The sequence below is a fragment of the Corvus brachyrhynchos genome, unplaced genomic scaffold (genome assembly GCF_000691975.1).
Source record: "Corvus brachyrhynchos isolate BGI_N302 unplaced genomic scaffold, ASM69197v1 scaffold23, whole genome shotgun sequence".
In the NCBI taxonomy this organism is placed as follows: Eukaryota; Metazoa; Chordata; class Aves; order Passeriformes; family Corvidae; genus Corvus; species Corvus brachyrhynchos.
Window position 1 is genome coordinate 10,103,782 of NW_008238983.1, and position 21,644 is coordinate 10,125,425.

A 21,644-nucleotide genomic window follows, 5' to 3' on the forward strand; every position below is an offset into this window, starting at 1 on the left:
GAGACCGGTGGTTTTCGGTGGTGCCCTGAGACAGGACCAGAGACAATGGGCACAAACTGAAATACAGGAGGTTCCCTCCAGACATCAGTCAAAAAAAAAAAAAAAGTGTTTCCTGTGAGAGTGACTGAGCACTGCCACAGATTTCCCAAAGATGTTTTTGAGTCTGGATCCTCGGAAATAATAGAAAGCTGCCTGGACATTGTTGTGGGCGGCCTGTTCTAGATGGCCCAGCTTGAGTAGGGACTTGGACCAGAAGATCTCCAGAGGTCACTGCCAACCTCAACCCTTCTGTGGTTCTGTTATGGAGGGCTCTGTAATTACAGTTCCATAATTTGTTCTATTCATTTTTTCAGTGTTGTTTGTCTTTTAGACTGTCTAGACTAGGCTCTTAGTTCCCAAATCATTGAAGGCAGTTTTGGATTATGAACTCTGTAAATAGTATGTCCAGAGAATAGGTTAGGAATGAGTGTTTCCAAGACTCTATTAGGTTGAAGAAGTGATATAATCAGAGACTGATTTTTAAATTTCTATCTGAAGTGTAGTGGCAGACCTCTAGTAAGAGGGATCTTGGAGGAAGCACTTGTCCTTTGTGCTGCTGTCCAGGAGGAGCCACCAAAGCAACACATACTAGACACTGGATGATCCAGGAGAGCCATCTAGCCTTTTCAGAGTGTGACCTTGTACAGTCATTCCCACATCTTATAAACTATTTGATGGCACAATGTGGAACCAGGTCTTGGTTGTCTCTACAGCTGTATTGGTCCAAAGTAACCAGAGTTCTGATCAGTAGACTGCCAGTGTCAGATGAGTGCAAAAAAATGACATATACACAATTACATGCTCCATGTAAGGAAGAATGAGCCGGTGATCTTCAGGGCGAAGCAACTGCCATGGGCATTTGAACCTCCAGAGAGACAGCCTGCCCTGAGCCCTGACCCAGAACATCACTGCAGTGATGGGAGTGTTATCAGTGGCCTGGCATCTGTTCATGGGCACTGCTAACCAAGCCTAAGATGCAGCCAGATAAACCACTAGGGAAGATACTGAAGTGCAGGTTCAGGGACAAGGTCACGTTAGGAATGGTGTTTGAGTTGGCCTCGGCTTGCATTGCCTGTTCTGTGCTTAAAAGGATTATGATCTTCTGGGCTGTCAAGTCCACGTTTTGAACAATAGTGTATTTCCTTGTCATTGCAACCAAATTGTTTATAGTAAAAAAGCATGTGTGAGATGGTGAACAACTGGTTCTTTTGGCTTATCCTGTTTATGTGTTAATTTGTGCTCAAATTCTTTTCATATTTTCCCTGAGGATTATATCAGATATTTCTCTTCTGTCACGCTTCTGTGATAGTGGTTCTGCAGGCTCAGTCACACATTCTACTGAAAATTCAGAAGTGGTTTCTCAAGTGCAGGTACCCTACTTAATACTCTTCACTCAGTTTTCAGAGGTACAGGTGGTCCTGTTTAAATCAGTCACATTTGTGAAGGCCTAAGCCCTCTGGAAAATGCAGCACAGTATATTAATGAAAATAGCCAGAGTTCAAGTTTACAAACTGCATTTGAAATGGTTGCATTATGTGCACAATAGCTGAGATACTGAGTTTCCTTAGATTTTCCAAGGACATAAACACCACCAAATTACACCTTTCCATTGCTATGTTAGTATTTTGATTTGATCTAAACCCTGACCTACCTGAAGTAATTACAAGCCTTCCTGAAGTTCTAAATAGGCATTTCCATTAAAAAACTGCTACTGAAGTCACATCTGTCAGTCTGGTTTAAGTTTTTAATTAATTTGTTCCTCAAGATTACCATACCTAAAAGAAATGGTAACAGCTGATGAAATTGCTTCATATGCCAAGAGTGACAGTGAGATAACATTTGGTGAAATAAAAATGAAACTTTCTGAGCATTGAGTGGTTTATGAGAAAGTTATGAGAGGCTGCTTGCCAGTCTGTGAGACCTAGAGAAAGACAGGAATTACTTCAGACTGGACTTCCATAATAGTGAATTGGCTTAGCTCATGTTTTCTGGAGTGTTTCCATTCAGTGTTAACACCGGTCTGTTACCTGAAGCTCTGCAAAGCGAATGCAGGCTAAAATCAGCATGACTTCTGCCCCTTCCAAGGGTGATCACAGCTCTCCCTTTGACACAATGCTAGGTAGATGCTTTCTGTCACACAATGCGGTTTGTGTCGTGCCAGCACAGACAGATACAGACAGTAGGCAATTTCCCATGCATTTTTCTTCTGTTGTGGAGACTTGTGGCTTTCCTCTTTCAAATGCTCAAGTCATAACATTTTGAGTCATAAAAAAACTGAGGATCTCCAGTGGTCTGTATAGAAACTAGGCTTCAGGAAATAGCATAGGTACCAAAATTAACCCATAGATGCCTGGTGGTTCATTACTGCTGATAGCTTATCAGTGCTTTTCACGTGAGTTGCAAATCTATCTTTTGATGGTCTTTGAGAAGAATGGCAGTGCTCCTTGTCTCTGCATAAGCTATAAAACACTTCCATCATTTCTCCAGGTCACATCTATAAAACTGGGGGGGGGGAAGAGGGTGGGGGAGAATTGCATACATGTGATTATACTTAGCCCACCCACACAGAAAAGGGGGAGAAGAAAGAATATTTGTGCACCAGTGTTGTCTCCCTTTGCTTAACAAGGTCATGGTTGAGCCCTTTTTCTGCATGAGGCAGGAAGCCCCACAGCAACATGTTACTGATACCCTGTGGTACCTACATCAGAGCACTTCATAGCAGATCAGTGGCATCTTTGCATTGTCTTTTCATTGGCTTTCTCTAGTGTTACTATTGTCTACAAAATAAGATAACTTGACATGGAGCATATCTCTGGATATCTCTTCTGCCCTGTTATCTGGGCCTGTCATAGGAGCTTACACTTCCACTGTTTAGGAAGTTTTCCTGATGCTTATTCAGCAGTACTGCTGGAGAAGAGGATGTTCTTTTTTCCTTCCTTTTTTTCCTTCCCCTTGCTCACTCCCCTACTGTACTTCTGCCCAATATTCACAAAACTCTTGAACCTAGGAAGAACAGACCCTTCTCTTTTTACTTCCACTCACAGATCAAGTAGCACGATTGCACCATGTTTTTTCTGAACTCTGGCCTGTGCTATTACCCTCTCTAGGTTGCATCAGGAAGTGTTACTGTTCTCTGTAGCAGAGCTTCACAACAGAACTTGCTTTTCTCCCTTAAAGCTTCTGTACACTTTACTTTCTAGTTCTTTTCATGTGTTACAGTTATGAATGAGGATTGCTGTTGTAAAATTCATGGACATTTCTTTACAACTGGAAGTAAGTAGAAGAGATCCCTCTGATAGGCAAAAATGAAATTAAACTTCAGTTTGCAGCTGGCCATTATGTAGCAGCAATAGCATTGCTGTCATCTGGGTGCTTAGGGTATGTCTCTATGGGCTTCTTCTGTATGAAGATTTTAAATAAATATGACAGGAGCCCAATACCCTTCTGTCAATTTTAATGTCATAGCAGCAAGTACTCAGAGCAAGAATACACTAGAGATCCGTCTCCTCTCTTGACAGTGCAGGTTAATAATAGAAATGCCATGTTGGTTAATACAAAGTTTTTCCATAAATATGGAGGATGAAAACTAGAAAATTATTTAGCCTTTTGGTGAATTAAGGACATTCACTTTACACCTGCTCTATTTGCTTTTTTGTGGTGATTGAATGAATGGATAGGCTTTTGACATGAAAAGAGTGTGCAAATGTGTTTGTTGGTCAAAAATTTACACATACCAGTTTATAAAATGTGATCTCAGAAAATAATGTAAAAGGAGGATTGTAAATGAATACAAGTACAAGCAGTAAATGTCTCAGACTGTGTTGTTATTTTGAGCTTTTTGAGGTCACAGCTATCTGGTTGTTACCAAAGCTGTAGTAATACATGTGTTTGGGGTTTTTTCAGCCCCTGTCAGAGAATAGATTTTCATTGAACCACAGCTTTTTGTGTCTGAGCAGCCTGAAATGTAGTCTGGCCTCACGACTTACTTGCACCTCACGTGGGTAGGTGCTTTGGAAGTCACTTGGAGACTGAGAAGTGACCACAGATAGACACCAATTCCCAAAATACATTATTGCTACTTCTAGCATTGTTGCATTCCACTGACCTTTGCTATTTTATGTTTTGCAGCCCTCATCTGAGTAATACCTCTGATAAAAAAAAAGGGCAGCAATTTTTTAAGATTATCTATATTGTAAGGTATCAGACCAGAATGTAGAGCCTTAATGGAATCTGAGACCTTTCTCAGATACATGCATTTCTGTCAGAGTGATTTCTACTCTGTCTCTCAAACTCTTCCATGATACATTTTTCTGATGAAAGCAGGATAGCCATCTGAATCCTTTCCTGTGTTCTTTGATTTAGCAATCCCAGGGCAGTATATCTTTTATCTTCTCCCTGAGTCTTTGATTTTAAAAAAGGAAGAATGATAAGATCCAAATTGGTGCTGTTGTTCCTCTAAAGTATTTTTAAGACTTCTCATTGCAAAAGTTTTGAGCTCTAAGATCATGTGAATTCAGGAGAGTTCAGCTGAATCAGGCAGTGCATCATCTTACACTCCAGCCTGAAGCAAAATTTGGTTGCTACAAGTTCCAAATTTCTGATGTATTTACATGTGAAGTGATTATGCTGGAAGTTACAGAGGTGCTTTCTCAGGAAAGCACCAACTTCGGAAATACGTTATCCAAAGTCATCACATCATAGAAGATAAGCAGTTTGGTGATTAACTTGCCACTATTGCACAGTTAATGTGTTGCTATTAAAAACAACCCAAAACACTACTGGTTTGGGATCAAGCCCTTGGGGGCTAAAAGGCTGTTAGAGAAGAACAGGATCGTTACCTCCCTGTATCCCCTGCCAAAAAAGTACCATTAAAAAATTTCCTCTGCTTCTTTCTCCTGTAGATCTTGAGCTCCCTCTAACCACTTGCTTTTGTAATGAAAACTCAACAGGAATGTGTTTTATACTGAACTCTTAAAATAGTCAGCATTACGCAGATGTTTAGTCTGTGTCCCAGCATATTGATGAGTCTTAATGGTGGGAGGGGAAATAAGAAAATATAATGGAACCAAGAGATAAATAATGGAAAATACATTCCTGTAGTAGAAATGTCTCATATTTACAAAATGTTTCTTCCAAATGTGAAAATTTGAAGAGAATAAACTGTGAGTCACACCACATTAACAAAAGTTATGTAGTGTTTAGAAATTGGTTGTGTGTATGATAGATGGTGTAGTTATTGTGACAATTGCTATTTTCACTTTTTAATTGCTTGAAAATCTGATTGTGGTGTTGTATGTTTTCAGTAATCTTCACACTGGTGTACTGGGACTCCACTGAACTACATAAGAGTAAAAATTACCTGAATCGTGAGAAATCTCTGCATTTGCATGTTATTAGGCTTCTACAAAGCAACTCTCACTTCATTAGTAAATAAAAAGCCATTAATTAAAATGTTTCTATGTCCAGATATACACAGGATAGCAGAAACAGGTTTTTGAAGCATACAGAGGAATGGTATGGTTATTTTTGCTAATCCAACATAAGCTCATACTTAGATAGGTACACTTTTCAAAGGTGAGTAATGATTTCTTAAGTCAGCTCCCATTATTATATTGTCACTTGTTGTAACATCCAGGCAGTTGCTTTGGAAAAACTGTTCTTGCTGAGGACACCCTTCAGCTAGAACTATAGAAATGTAGCTTTAGACAGTACTCCAGCCACTACTGTCCCACCAGGTAGTGGACAAAGTGAGTCGTTTTTAGGCATCTTTTTTCTTTTCTGTTGTGCTGTGCATGGAAATGACCAGTATAAAATACTAGCGCAAACTCACAGCATAAAGTATCACCAGTAGTGCTGCTGCTTAATAAATGTAACCTCAGCTGAGACTGTGCATGTATGTTTTATTTTCATTCCTCAGAGAGGCTCATCTATTTGTCCCATAGAAACAAAGTGAAGAAGCAAAGCTACATGTGCATCACAAACAGAAAAAATGTGATCTAACTCTGCTCTGTATGGTAGAAGGTAATGCTGCCAGGTGGTCACCTGCTATCCTGCAGGTGTTATAGTACTTCTTTAAGGAAATGAACTGTTTTTGCTGTTAATAAAGCATTTAAAAGCCATTCAGACAAATAGATCTGCCACTTTCTGGTTTTCTAAGAGATTGAACTAGAAATGTAGCAGTCATTCTTGTTTGATTAACAGAAAAATCCCTATTGGTACTGACATTCAGGAGTTTGTAGTTGCTTTAAGATTTCTACATCCCATTGAAACGAATGGGTACTACTTTAGAACTATATTCGGATTTAACAGCACATTGATCTGTACCCATTTGATTTGTCATGGCTTCTATTATCGCTTTACAAAGCTAGACATTTATTTCACACAGAGTGAAAGCTTAGTGCCTAAGAACTCCTCTTGACATCCTTCAGATTGCAATGCTTTGAATCCCATTGCTATTGATTTCATCAGCGTCATTTTCTGTGTATTTTCATGGCACCAAGTCCCTGTCCCATTGACAGTGGAAGTTTTGCAGATGTCTGTAGTAATATCTGATACTGACCTTCTAAATTAAACCCTGAAGATGAGTATGGAAGGAAGAAACAGCCTGTTCTGATAATGTTTACGTGACTGGATGTTTCTAGATGGAAAACGGCCGCCGCTCAGCACAGGCGTAGCAATGGTAGTAGAGGAATTGAGTGGTTGCTTCCTCTGAGGTCAGTGGAGGTCAGCTTCTCTGTGGAGAAATTGCACTTCACTAAGTTCATTTAAACAAAGATGCACCTGTGTCTGAATCCCTTTGGGAGAACTTTGTTCCTTGTCTTGTGTCGCAGTAGAAACTTAGCTGGGCAAAGTGTATTAGGGACTAGGGGGTTTCTTGCTATTAAAAGTAAGCTGTTAAGTTTAAAACATTTCTTAATTCCATCTTCTGTTGCTCCTATGTGAGCTCTGAATATAAAATTGCATACTTAAAGAATATTTTCTATGTCTGGATGACATGATTTATTCTTCCACTTGCCGCTGGAGAGAAGGGAAAATTGTGTCAATAACTTTGGCAGGGTTTGAACTAAAGCAAGTTCTTGGCCAAGAAGAGTCAGCTTACACAATCTTCAGCTGGGATCTGATACTACCAGAGTATCTTCATGACCTTCCACATCCTTTATTGTGTTCAGAGCTTCCCTAGGAGTGGCCTATTGAAATGGTCAGAACTTCTTCATGGTCCTTTATGCTGTGGGCAGAGACGTTTGCTTTGGAGAGCTTCACATAACAGTAGGGTGCGACTGTGGAATGGAAACCATTCAGAATGCACGGTGTAAAATTGGGTTGAGAAGGCTCCTCACAACAGTTGTGTGGATGTGGAAGGTGATGTAGTATTTATCCATGTGCAGATGCCTGCATATCTGACTTCATGTCTGCAGTGGTTTTAGGGATAATAACAAATGATACTGCAACTGCTCAAAGCAGTAGAAGAGCAAAGGTGCCCATCTACTGAATGATTAATACTGTGAAACACTGGAAAGCAAGATTCAGGTTATGAACTCTTAACAGGAAAGGTTGGGAGATTCTGGGCCACGGCTGTGTGTCTCTGAGACAAACACAGCTTCACCTGGACAGAAGTGATAAGATTTTCACTTTCTCAGCTTCTACCTTCTTGTGTCTTTCTCACTACACTGACATCCTGTATTCCTAGTACAGCATCATGCTGTTCTTCCAGTTGTACTCCATCTTTCATCTGCTGAGAGATGGAGGAGCACAACAGTGCCACAACTGGCTCCTGTGCCTCTGTAGCCAAGACACTGCAGTGCAGGCCCATGGTCATGATACTGTCAGCATGGAAGCGCGTTGCTGTCACGGGAACATGCATGGGGATGCACTTCAGCACTTGACAAACACATGGAAGACTTGATCCTCTCTCCCTTTTGCACCACAGTCTTTGGTCATTTTGCAAATGCTTGAAGTCTACCCTATTTAATTCCTTATTTTAGAGTTTTCCTTTGAGTTGTGTCACCACTTAAGCACTACTTGCTTTATGTCAGATTTCATACCTCTCTTTTTTCCACAGTTAAGTAGTTACAGATTATTAAGTGGGCTAATGCTGCAGTCTCTGTATGTGAGAAGTTGGTCACTGGTGTTCACTAAGAGCTAATGGAGATACTGCAATAACAAGGCTGAACCTTTATAAATCAACCAGAAGTTGGAGAGCTGCAGACTATTTCTAAATCCTCTGAGTCTATAGAAAAGGTGAAATACTTAAATCTTCATTTTGTGATCAGAAGGCAGCATGAAAGAGAAATTTATTCTCTGATAGCAATATCATGTGAAACAATATAGATAAGAGATGGTGGATATCTTTCCTAAATAATTTCCTTTTATGGTTAATACATGCACTAAAACCAAAGATGAATGAGAGGCTGGTGAGATTAATCAGGCCATATGCTGCAATTCATTGGTAGTGAATGTAAGAATAATGAATGTCAATCAGTTGCTATTAAATGTAATGGCGAGTCATTTACCACCTCATTAACAGATCAGGACACCCGATTTGCTTGTATGTGAATAGCAAAACAAACAGTAATTAAAATTTTCTGTTAGGGCATTTTGTTCTCTTGGGGTGTGTCAGGGCACAGCCTAATACTCGTGGACAAGAAAGTTGTATCCCCAAAGTACTGTCTGTAGGTATGTGGATGAATTGTGTGTGTGTGTGTACGTACTGCGTTTCCTCAAGATTTGTCATCAAGGGGAAGTACTGCTTTTTGCTTGTTTTAGTATTTGCTGCAGCACCTGGATGTTTCTGAGATTGTTCCCTAGTTCATGTACAGGAGACTCTGAGGTTCAACAGTGCCATCCTGTGGATGATCTTAAAGATCAGAAAGCTCTGGCAGATAAATAAATTGACCTCAACAGGATAAATCATCATAGAGTATCAGATACTGTATGTCCCCATGCAATCAGCTAAAACATTTCCCTCTGGTAGTCAGTCAGACTAATTATTACTTTTCTGTCCAGAAAATTAATAACCTAAACGTATTATAACCAACGGGAAATTTTTTCAAGGAAGCTGATGAGCAGGGTATTTGTTAGTTTTGTTCTGTTGCTGAGAAGTGTGTCTTTGATCATCTCAGTGTGGTTTTAATGATCTTGGAATTTATTTTTGCAGACAATGCCAAAATCAAAAGGCAACTATGTAAATTCAAATAAGCACCCCTATAAAGACATACCTGGACTTCTTTAGAGAAGCATTAGATGGAAACTAAGACTAGTTAACTTTTATGTTTCATAACCAGAAAATACAAGTTTTCAAACAACCTTGAAGATTAAGCTGGATGATTTGAACAACTGCACACAATACCTTTAATTGCAGAAATAGAAGGGCAGGATTAAAGTATGAAGTTTTGTCGACTGAAAAAATATTCTGCTCAGAATACTTGGGGAACTTTCTGTTCATGGAGTGAATACCATGTGGGTAAAAACCCACCAAACTTTCTCTCATTAGGGAGCAGTTGGGGGATCAATGAGTAACTGCAGATCATATTATTTCATCTCTGGTTTTCATTTTGCTTGCCTAAGCAAATTGTAAGGAAAGTGAATGCTGTTTATTTGGAAATGAGCAGGGAAATAAAGGGCAAGCTGGTCAGTGGAAAGTTCTGCTCACTTTTCTTTCTCACTTTTCAAACCCTGCTGTTTTGGGGTGCTGGAGGGACAAGGGTTGTGCTGTCTGTGTGCTGCCTTTGCCTGCAGGGTCAGGGAGCTTGGTGTAACTCCAGATTCTGTGGAGCTACACAATCTCTTTGGCTTGCAGGAATTCTCCTTTGCTTTCTCCATGTCTGTCACAGAAATTTCTCCTTTGCTTTCCACAACTAAAGGCCAGCTATGAGTCGCAGTACAAGCCACTGGATGATTTGATTACAACAAGGAAACACCCAGTTACAGACTCTAGTGTTATTCTTGGATAGTTAGAAATGATGACATAATTTGTGGTTCCAAAGTCTTCAAAAGCACGTATTTATAGATTCCATATATCTGTTTGCCAGGTGCACCTAAAGGAGCAAAAGGTAATCAGCAGTGATAAAACATACCGTTAATTCCCATGAGTATGAAAAGATAAATATGAATCATTCCCATTCTTTAATCATAAGTATGAATCATTCCAACTAGAAGATTAGTTTAACACGGGTTTAATGATTTAACTTTCATCTAACATACTTCGACAAAAAAATCTCCTAGTCTAACAAAAGCCTTCCATCTATGTAGTTTTGTCCTTTTTAAAGTAGGCTAACCTGTTTCGAGTGTTGTCACAGTGGAAATTTTGAGATTGAGGCCTTATTTTCAGGAGGTTCTACATTTAATTCTATTGTAAAGGTATCTGCTATTAATAATTTTAAATGTAGTCTTCTGCATTTGTCACTTTCTACTTATACTGTAAAGAAGGTAAATGAGAGCAATATTACCTACTCCTTTGTATACTGTATGCTAATAGTTTTTAGTTCTCTCCTTATGTAAGTTCTCTCTGCTCTCTCAGCTATTTTTTCCGTCTTTATTTTTGCTCTAACTCTTCACTTCCAGTGTTCCTGGCCTGAATACCATATTTTAATTGAGGTAACAGGTTTTTTATTTTTAAATTAAACAAATACTATTTTTACTATTGCTTTTTGTTGTTCTTTCTTGGCATGTTATTTTGGTTTTTCTGATCATCAGTGTACATGGAGTACTCACCTTCTGCACTGTCAGGCTACAGTGAGACTTTAGGAGCTTTTATGTTCATGTGGACAGGAACGATGCTTATGTGTGGGGATGTTTCCTGGTTTGTCAACTCCGAATGGAGTCCTTTGGTTTGGACTGCACTGTGAGCAGTGCTCATAGTCCTTCCTCCAGATTGGATCTCCAATTCAAACTGCTGCTGGAAGCCAGCATTAGATCCAATCCATCCCGTCAGGTAAGGGTTGCAGTGGGCAATTTGGGTGCTGCAAACAGCAGAGTGGCTGCAGGTGTTCATCCCCCCCACAGCGGTGGGAATGTGCTCTGCTTTGTTCTGCATTTGGGACCACTCTGAAACAGCTGTGAATTTGTGTAACCTCTGTGCGTAGACATGCACAGCCTCTGCACGTGTGTGTGCACATTCACTGCATTTATAGATAGAGATACAGTTAACTGTAAATTTCCCTGTTAAATTAGAAAACTGATTTATTCTGTTTCTTTATTTTAATGGAGTTGGATAAATACTCATCTGCCCTATGCGTGTTCTGTAGCCTCTAGGAGATTTCACAGTAACTTCTGTGTCACTGTGTTTGTCTTTACAGCATGTCTGTCATACTTCAGTTCAACCAATTCCTCTAAGGTGAAGACATAAGATTTTAGTATTATTAATGCCTCATTTCTTCTAGTTAATGATTTTTTCAAGTATTTAATCTTCTTTGTGATTTACCTTCCATGTCAGATAAAGATCTTATTTAAGCTAAGTATTATGAAATAATAGAAACCTTTATTCTATTTGAATACAGTCAGGATAAATGAATCCTGATGTTAAACAGGTGCAGCATCACACATGTAAAATCAGGGTAAGTTCTCTGAATGCTTGGATCTTAACAGATGTGTTCTTTTTCTCCATATGTTATAACAAAATAAGGATTTGCTCTGAAAGTATTGACACAAACACTAACTAGTCTTGGCAAACACAAAACTCTGTTCCTTACACGGTATCAGCTGTGGCTATTAATTAACTTTAAATAAACATGTGCATTAAATAGCTGTAAAGCACATATATGTATAAACTAAACCAGTTTTTGTCAGAAAATAATTTTTTTTTTGCTTTCTTGTTTACTGATGCCTAGACAAATGCTGCATCTTCAAAACAACATCTGTCAAACCAATTTTCATCAGATTAAGTATATCCTCAGAGCAACCATCACAGCTTACAAAATACTGGAAATGTAGGTTGTGCTTTGCATAAAACACCAATAGAATTTAAAGCACTTGAAAGTGTTTTACAAATGTAGCAATGATAGCTTGGGCCTGTTCTCCATTTTTGTTTCTATTTTCAGGAGGTTTTTGGGAAAGATAATGAGGAATGTTGCAACACTGCAATCCCAGTAGATGCCTCAGAGTGCAATTTCAGAGTTATGGTCCTGGCAGCTAATCTGGGTCCACAAAAGCCCATGGTTTGGAAGTCTGGCAGTAGAGATTGAATTTATTATGACAAAGTTCATCTGTGGAAAGATTTCTCTCATTAGGAATGAAATTAAAGCATGAATCAGTGACTGATTATCCAGGCCTTTCTGTGATCTGTTGAATTCTTCATTAGTATAGATGTGTGATTACATATGCTCTGGCCTGGTTCTGGTTCTATAGATCATCAAAGATAATGAACAAGATTAATTTTTTAAAGATTTTTTTCTGAAGCAATGTAATTTGGTAAAAATGTAAGGAAAACCAGTGGCTTTGACCTGAACATAAAAGCTGACACACTCAATCATTCGCATCTCTGGCCAGCTTTCTGTCTTTTTCCCTGCTACAGGATAATGCATAGAAATGAACTTCTTATTAGGCTGGTGTGTCTTCCATAGGAGTGAAGTATTTTGTCTGTGTAATGAGTTAAATAGAGAGCTGAAGCCTCATTACTGTGTGCACTCGCAGCTGGTCATGGAGACCCAGGGCAGCCAGAAACAAGTGCCAGGGTTTCTGTAAGATCTTTGTGGATGGAGGGTAGAGGCACTTAAGCTGGAAGCTAGGTCAGTCTTGCCATTAGTTCTTCTGTTTAAAAGCTGGAAATCTAGCATAAAGCAGGAAGAGTCCAGTCAAAAATCCATGGAGAGGACAAACAAGGGGGAAAGTTGAGAGAACTGTTCCAGCCGCATCTGGGAGTAGATACATTTTTGCAGCTCTGACTTCCTGTTAGATTGTTCCCTATGTGTCAGCACTATCCTAGAATGCTCCACATGAACCCTAGGTGAGGTGTTTTGGTGCCTTACCACACACCTGTGGGAGAGCCCTTATCTGTGTTTGCAAGACAGCGTAACTAAAGACAGTCGCAGAACCCAATGCATAAACAAGGCTGAACATGTTACATCATGATAGAGTTCAAGATAAGTGCTTTGTGTCTAAAGAATATAGTTTTTAGGAGGAAAATGGTACTGCTGACTTTCATCTTCTTCATAAAGATGTGCTAGCTGCTTCTGCAGTTACCTTAAGCATAAACCCCAGGCTGGATTTTAGCTTACCTGAAAATGACAATGATCTTTACAGGATCTTCAACCTAATTCCTGAGACAAAAGAACATACAGTTAAGTTAAAGTAAGTACAGAAATCTCCCAAAAATTCTAACTCTATCCAGCTCTATCATGTACTTGGGAAACTTAACACTTGCAGGTTTGGTTCCTTTGAGTATTAATAGCATGATATTTCAACAGGAGACCTGGGTTTCTGAGACCATTTTTGCAATTTGCAGGGGTAAAAGCTGTGTTTGAAATGACCATTATGCAAGAGATTCCTTCTGGTTGTCATTTTTGGCCAAAGCCATGGAGCATTGCACTTGTTTTTAAAGCAAGAATTACGAATCACACAGCAGGTAATACATGCAGTATGGTAGTCAGTGAACAGGTCGTGGCACATTGAGCAAATACAGGCTCTGTTGGGGAAATGTTGATTTGAATTTCATGCATCATTCAAGCATAATGAACATTGAAAGGTCATGTTAAGAACATAAAAAAAAATCATCTGATTTAACTTTTTCACTATCCAGTATTGTTAATGACACAATGTCAAGTAACACCCAGTTTCTCTGAGTGTGACTAAAGCCAGATTCCATGTATAGTTCAAGAATAAATTGCCAAACCTTTTTTTGTTCCATTTACTGTTCATTTCCTTTATAATGTCATGGTGTTAGTTTGTGAATTGTACCTTGAGCCACTGCAGTATATCTGTATTTTCTCAGTCAGAGTTATTTCTTTGAGATTGTTACTCAGCATCCAGTAAGTCTCATGCAGACTGTAACATACTAATTGGCTCGGTACAATTAGAATGAAAAGGAAGTGTTTTGCTATTGATCTCTGCTTGTTATTAGTTTGTACTGACAGAAAATTAGGTTGAAAAAGTCTAATACAGCTATCAAAACATTATTTCTTATTGCAGGAAGTATCACTGTTGCTCTTCCATGGAAGTATTTTAGAGCAGAACTCTTCCTTTCTCCTTCTTTTCTAGTCTTGTCTTTTTCTTTCTGACTTTTTAAAAATTTCTAGGAGGGATGCTGAGCCTTGTTAAATAACCAGGCTGTTCAGAGACTGAGTAGCAATACTGTGACTTAAACAGGGCCCAGACAATATTTATGAGTTCATTATATCAAGTTTAATACTGGGCTGCTTGTTGTCTTCACACAACATCATGTTAATAAATTTTTACAAGCTGTGTAGTTGTAAAATGCATCATAGTAATCACTGTCATTCCTCTAATAAGTCATTTGATTTGTGTTTGCTCTGTGTTGTTCCAACCTTGTGAGCTGTAACATTTCAGGGTAGAACCCTTCTTGTGGTCCAGGTAATGAACCACCTGCTCTGACTCCTCAGTTACAGATGTTCTCAGAGGGGGGGACACCTTCCCCTCCCCACTCTGCTTCCTTTGCAGTGCCTCAGGTTACATGGTTTTCTTACAGGAGAATTACCTCTATTGTGGAGACTCTCTGGAGCTCCAGGTCTCAACCCTTCTGCAGATTCCATGCAGTTGTGTGGTTTTCCTTGCCACAGAGCCACTGGGGTTGCTGAGTGTCTGTAATTCAGATGCTGGCAATGCCAGCAGGGCAAGCAGTTGGATGTGGCTGTACTGTGGCCTCCAGGCAGAGGTGGTCAGTTCAGGAGATCAGTGACTCAGGGAGACCGATGGCTTGTGTTGACCAAGCTTCAGAGGACTCCGGCTGTGAAGAGTCCCTTCCTGTTGGTGTGGATGGAGGTTCTGCAGATGAAAAACCAGGAAACGCTTTGCTTCATGTTTTTTAATACTCGCTTTATTACAGACATGTTTCTCTTTCTTGTAGGAGAGTAGACTACCTGCTTGAAAATCTGTGATTTAAAGTACTGAGTGTTGCTTTTTCTGAGACTCAGAATCCTAATTCATTTGACTGACAAATGTAAACTTGAAATTTATTTTACTCTCTAACACAGCAGTGACTTTAGTCCAGCTACAGTTTTCATTGCGCAGTACAAATACACTAAGCCTACTGTTTAGTTTACTACATAAACTACTGCTGGCAGCTTATGTGTAAAATTTGAGGATTAAGAAACTAATGCAAACAAAGACTCTAAGCTTTAAGTAAGAAGCAGTATTGTTGGACTAGCCTCTTACTGCTGTCACAATCAATGTGAAGTAATAGCAGCCAAAACCTACTGGTCTGGGTTTGGCTGCAGTAAGTTCTACTAAGCAATAGTCATTTGAAGAGGAAATTTGTCTTCTCTATTTGAAACATTAATCAGTTGCCAAAAATGCCACTTTTTTTTTGCATTGTATGTGTGATGTCTTTTTCATTTTTACCTTCTAAATAACTGGTACAAATAATCCCTCTTATTTTTTTCAGCCCACCTAAACCAGCGGTGTTCATCTCCGGTGTCATTGCTAGGGTAAGATTATCAGTAAATTTCTCTCAGTCATAGCAAAATTACTGTAAGCTTTTCAGAATTACCGCCAATCAGAGCAAAATTAATCATTTTCATACCCCTTTCTCTTTTGTGAGAAAAGGCTTTATGTTTTCTGTATTCATGTAAGGTCTTTTGAACATTCTTTCTGGGTTTGTGTGGAATTGAAATTATTCATTGAAATTATTTCCACAATTTTCCTTTGAATTTTATCACTTTAAGTTTATTGGATCATCTTTTTGTATCTAAGCTAGATATTACTGCATTCATTTCCTTTGGAAGCGGCTGCATATTAAACGGCTGCTGTAGCTTGATCTGTGATGAAGAGCAACACTTCTGCCTGTAAGGATACGTGCTTGAAGATAGTGTGTTTTAGCTGCCATATGTGCCTTGAGGTACTTGGGATTCAGGGTGTTATTCCCTGGATTTTAAGACCAGGCAGGACTTGTTAATCCTTAGTATTAACTAGCCATTAATCATATGATCAGTAATTTCTGCCTTGTGCATTGTGTGACAGGGTTTTTATCATGGCTTTATGTGATGCTTACCTTACATCCCTGGGGTTTGTAATGTGGTTTACTGTAAGATGCTGTGGTTGTGTCAGATCCCATCGGTGGAAAAAGTGAGCTGATGCCATTTTCCTTGGCCCATAAGGAATGGCTAATTGGCAGCGTCAGGGGAGATAAGGTAGAAAATGTTGAGTCTGAGGAGAGGAGATCTTTGAAACTTGGAAGCAACTTGGACTAGAGAAAAAAAAAGCAAAATCTAACAAGTTAATGTAGTGATTGAAACAAAACCAAAACAAAACTGTGAAAGATTGCTGTCCTGTGAGCCAATGGAGTGCCGGGGGCTTCTGGCTTATGGTATGTTTGTCCCACTTTCTGAAGAGGGAAGTTGTGGTGCTGTTGTCCCCCTGTCACTGAGCACGGATAGTATTTGCTTCCTGTTGCTTTTTGAAAGCCTCATGGGACTGACCCTAGAAATGACAGTGGTAAATAAGTGACATATGGGTTACACCTGAACTGAGACTGCCCAACAGCAGCACCTGAGAGCTAACACCAGCAGACCTGGTTAAAAGAGCATGTTAAACTTGAAAGCCAGCCACCCCTAAGATTTGAGTCCTAAGTAGTTTTAGATCCTGCTTTCTTCCTAAAGAACTGGTATTGTTTAGCCTGGAAATGAGAAGGCTTTGGGGTGACTTAACTGCAGCCCTCCATTGCCTGAAGGGAGCCTGCAAGAAAGATGGAGAGAGTCTAATTACAAATGCATGGAATGACAGGACAAGGAGGAGTGGAGTCAGACTGAAACAGTAGGTTTAGATCAGATGTTAAGAAAAATTCTTTGCTCTGGGGGGTGGCGAGGCACTGGAACAGGTTGTCCAGAGAAGTTGTGGATGCCCCATCCCTGGAATTGTTCACAGCCAAGTTGGATGGAGTCCTGAGCAGCCTGATGTAGTGGAAGACATCCCTGCCTGTAGCACTGTGGTTGAAACTGGATGATCTTTAAGGTCCCTTCCAACCCGGGCCATTCTATGGTTCTGGTTCCTACAAAAGGCTTTTTGTGCTGCCTTAACTTACTTTTAAAATCGTCTGTTCTTTCTAGTGGCTGTGTGAAAACCAAACACCTCTGAAGATAGGAATATTTGGGGTTTTTTTCCCTAGGTTCACATTAAGATACTGTATTATTGGATAGTGTGTGTAACTGGAAGGAAGTGAAGCTTGCATAGGAAAAATTTTGAAGTTGGCTAGAAGAACAGAAAGATAGAATGTGTACAGGGGGACTCCAGAGTAACATGCAACACTGTTTTCCATCTGATTTTCACAGTTTTTAGAACTTAGATCAATTTGAACTTGAAAGTACACTTTTAAGATTCCTAAACATTTCCTGCTGTGTTCTTCGAACAGGGTGATAAGGACTTCCCTCCAGCTGCAGCTCAGGTGGCTCATCAGAAACCACATCCTTCTGTGGAAAAGCTTCCTCACCCACAGCATGTCAAACAGCACATCCACCAGCCTCGCAAATGAGCTCCCTGTCAGGATCTCTGCCAAACTGCTCTCAGTGACTAAGTTTTCAAGAGAAGACAAAAACCCTTTAGTATTCACACTGTCAAATCAGTAAAATTGGCCTCTAAAATAATACGCTGTTTCTTTTACTTTTAATTCTCAAGGGTTAAGAAGAATGAAGACATTTTTCAGTTGTTATCCCAGATGGAAAATTCTGTATTGAGTGTTTGCTGATCAGGGGTGCTTTTTTATAAGATTTTCTTATTGCCAAGATAAAAACTTCAGTATGAATAATAGGATTAATGAGCTTAAAATGTGTACTTTTAGTTATGGACTCACAATAGCAGATAGTTAATGTAGTTATTATGCTAAGCCAGTAAAGAACAGCCCTTTTGTACTGGTACGTTTACTGTCTGGAGGGAGTTCGTTGTGTGTGTTGAGACAGAAGTCAGTGGTTGTCTTGATTACATAGAACCATTGCAGCCTTCAGTATGCTATGGTGTTACACCCTAGTGCCCTCTGGACTCAGCCAGGGAGATGATAAAAGGGCCCTCATACATTCTCAAGTGGGCAGAGATCCCGCTGAATCTTCTTTACACCCCTTTGCACTTGCACAGTCTTGCTGAGATTTTTCCCTCTGGTGGTCTATGGGTATGGAGAGGAGAGAGAAATCAAAATTACAAGAACACTGCTGCTGTAGACAACTCATTTGTGATCTCATGAGTCTCACTGGGGAGACATTTCTGAGGAGATGATTTCCCATTCCAACAACAAGCTGAAGGAATTCATGACCCTCCATACTGCATTTAAAATAAGTTGGTGAAAAATCTGTTTACCTTTTTTAATTTTGAATTTGAGATGACCATTTGAAATTAAGAGATACTGTTAGTAAATATGTTTATGATCCAACCTCTTTTGCACATCATGTTTTTTCCTAGTCTTCTTATTCTGAAGGACAGTAGTGATACAAGGGAGTAAAAAGTGTTTTCAAATAGAGCAATTGTTTTAGTTTTAACCACATAATTAAATTGATTTCTCAGTTCAAAATTACTTAGCTCTTTCATTTTCCTTCTATAACTCATCTCTGTAAAAACCAGGAAAAAAATTTTATGCATTCTACCTACATTTTTAAAGTGTCCTTCTATTTTTAACTGACTAAAAATACGATACAGCTTTTAGTACTCTCCAGGTTTATAAAGTTCCTAATGGTGTCAAAAAAGTGGGAGCTAATGCTGCAACCATTCACCTGGAAAATCAGTGAAATTTTGGGGTCACTTGGGGCTTTACCAGTTAATTATGGTTAAAAAACAGTGAGGAAAGTTTAAAAAATATTACTTTTTTTAAATTCTTCAGATTAAATAATTGTTTCCTGAGTAGCTGTTTTAAAACAACAGCAACAAAATAATGGGAAGTATGGCCCGTTTCACAAGTGGAATAACTCACTTCATGTGGGTGCGAGAGACCTGACATTTCCATCTCTTCACAGGCTTGAAATGGAAATGATGTTTTGAAAATTATATGCTTGGATATATTTATTCTAAACCCAAGGAAGGATGTACAATCTATATATGCAGCCCTTATTTTCAATTTGATTAGATAACCATACTTGCCTTAAGGAACGAGTGTTGTTTGTAAGAATTATTCTGTATTAGAATATGCGTAACTTTTCAAATACATTTTCTGTTTCTGATGTCAGTGCAGCAGAGGCCTTGTTTGTAGCTGCTTATGAGTGTAAAAGTGATTCACACCTGAGCGACTCATTTATAAGGGTAGCATTGTTGAGCCTCTTGGAATCTCTGCAGGAGATGCTTTGCTGGCAGGAATGTTTGCGGGCTTGGGACAGGGAGCGGTTGATGGTGCAGCCCGGAGCTGCCTGTGTGCTGCGTCAGCTATGGAGCGGATCATTGCAGGCACTTCTGGTACCTGCTGGCCTGAGGGGGAGCTGGGTGGGATTCAGCTCTGCCTTGTGCTGTGCCTACATCTGAGACACTGTCTAGACCCCAGTGTAGTCAGTGGTGGTGCAGTCAGGACAGTAAGTAGAGTTTACGTACAGCATCATTGACCAAAGGGAAGTGTCTTTCAGGATGAGCTGGATCACTCTTGGCTCCATTGACTGCAGTGGAAAACTAAACCTCAGTGTGGAGGCACATTGTGAGGTGGGGCTGGGTACCTCTGCTCCATGTCTTGTAACAAACAGCTGGTAGAAATGCTTTGGAAAGCCACACCACATCTCCATTCTGACAGTAAAAGTTAGGAGCACAGATGCTTTCGAATTACAAACTACTGCTCCTGGTTGTTAATGCAATATATACAGCATATATAAACAATACCTGATTTTTGTCTCTGATTACTTAGATAGATATGTGAGTTTGTACAATGGAGTATGGCTCTTAAGATAGCTTTAGTGGCTTTTTAGAGTGCAGGAATTTGTATATGCTTAGAAAATGTCTCTGTATGAAAGCGTATTATATATTGTTGGGAGGTATCCATGTTTATACATAGATGTCCTTACCAAAGCATTACCTTGTCCAAAATAATCAAAACTGGTGAACTGGATTTCTTACTAATGGTTACTGATACTTTAAAAATCTGTTGCAATAGCATATAAGCACAGGAGATGTTCAGATGTTACCTTGAAATAACTGCAAAATAAATTTTCTGTAGTTGTCAATGTGGCAATAATGCAACAATAAAGCATGAAGTTGTATATTGGTCTCCTTTTTCCTGTAAGTGCAATGTAAATCAGCAGGGTGCAGCTTTGTGGGATTTATGGGATTTTATTACAGACTGCTGCATGACTAATCAACATTTTATAGATAGTGAAATTTATTATGAAGTTTTATGACATGGTGGATGAGCTGTTTTGAATAGTCCAGTCTAAAGTAAAATAAAAAGTAGATGGTACCAGCTAGAATGGGAGTTGCTGTTTTCCGCTATGAAATTGGAGATGCTCGCTCAGCTCCTGCGAAGCTCGAGAATCTAATCCTGGTACTAAATGAGGATGGTAAAGGAAATTAAATGTAACATTCTCAATTGCCTTGTGAGTTCTAGTCTTTCAGAAGAAGCAAGTATTGTAATCAGAAGAGGTGGCAAGCTTCTCATGAAGTTGCAGTTAACATTATAATGCATGCCATAACGTGATTTGCTGAAAAATATGGAGAAATTGCCACAGTGTTTCTGGGACCTTTCTGACACTTTGGGCGTCCCATGTTTAGTGTATGTGTGGTGTGTGTATAATACAGCAAATGTATGTGATACAGTGTAGAGATGATAGCTACTGCCCTGGGTCTACTGCAATGTTACATCCTTAGACTCTGTACTCAGATAATCACTGATTTGTTTAGGTTGGAAAAGACCATTAAAGTCATGGAGTCCAAGCATTAACCCAGCACTGCCAAGTCCACCACTAAACCATGTCCCTGAGAGCCACATCCATAGATCTTTTAAATACCTCCAGGAGTGCTGACTAAACCACTTCCCTGGGCAGTCTGTTCTAAAGCTTGACAACCATTTTGGTGAAGAAAGTTTTTCTCACGCGCAATCTAAACCTCCCCGGGCACAACTTGAAACCATTTCCTCTTACGCTGTCATTTGTTACTTAGGAGAAGAGACCAATCCCACCTTGTTACAATCTCCTTACAAGTAGTTGTAAAGAGCAATAGGGTCTCCCCTCAGCCTCCTTTTGATGCTAAATGATTCAAAAGATACCTTTTTAATTAAAATTTTGGGAAAATACATGTTCAAGATGTCTGGCATGCTGTTGATTGAGTTTTCCAATTTTACTCCAAATTCCATGGCCTTGTCATCAGCAGAATTGCAAATGTTATTAGTAATTAGAAATTATTTACTTCTATGTCAACAGTATGATCTACCCTTTTGTCACTGGATGCCTTGAAACAGAAGTCTTGTACATTTTTCCACAGTAGTGTGATCATCGTATGCTCCTGGCTGTTTAATGAAAATATTCACAGCAGTCTTCCATACAAAGTTG

At 39.4% G+C, this 21,644-nt stretch overlaps 1 protein-coding gene across 1 annotated transcript in view; it reads left to right on the plus strand.

Annotated features, from left to right (window-relative positions):
- The window catches only part of DAP (death associated protein), a 47,831-nt gene extending 27,471 nt beyond the window's left edge, over positions 1–20,360 (plus strand). The window contains exons 2-3 of the mRNA XM_017738753.1: positions 15,593–15,635; positions 17,555–20,360. Of these exons, the coding sequence (XP_017594242.1) occupies positions 15,593–15,635; positions 17,555–17,674 (163 nt within the window). The 3' untranslated portion in view covers positions 17,675–20,360. The remainder of the gene's footprint in view (positions 1–15,592; positions 15,636–17,554) is intronic.
- The last annotated feature ends 1,284 nt before the right edge of the window (positions 20,361–21,644 follow it).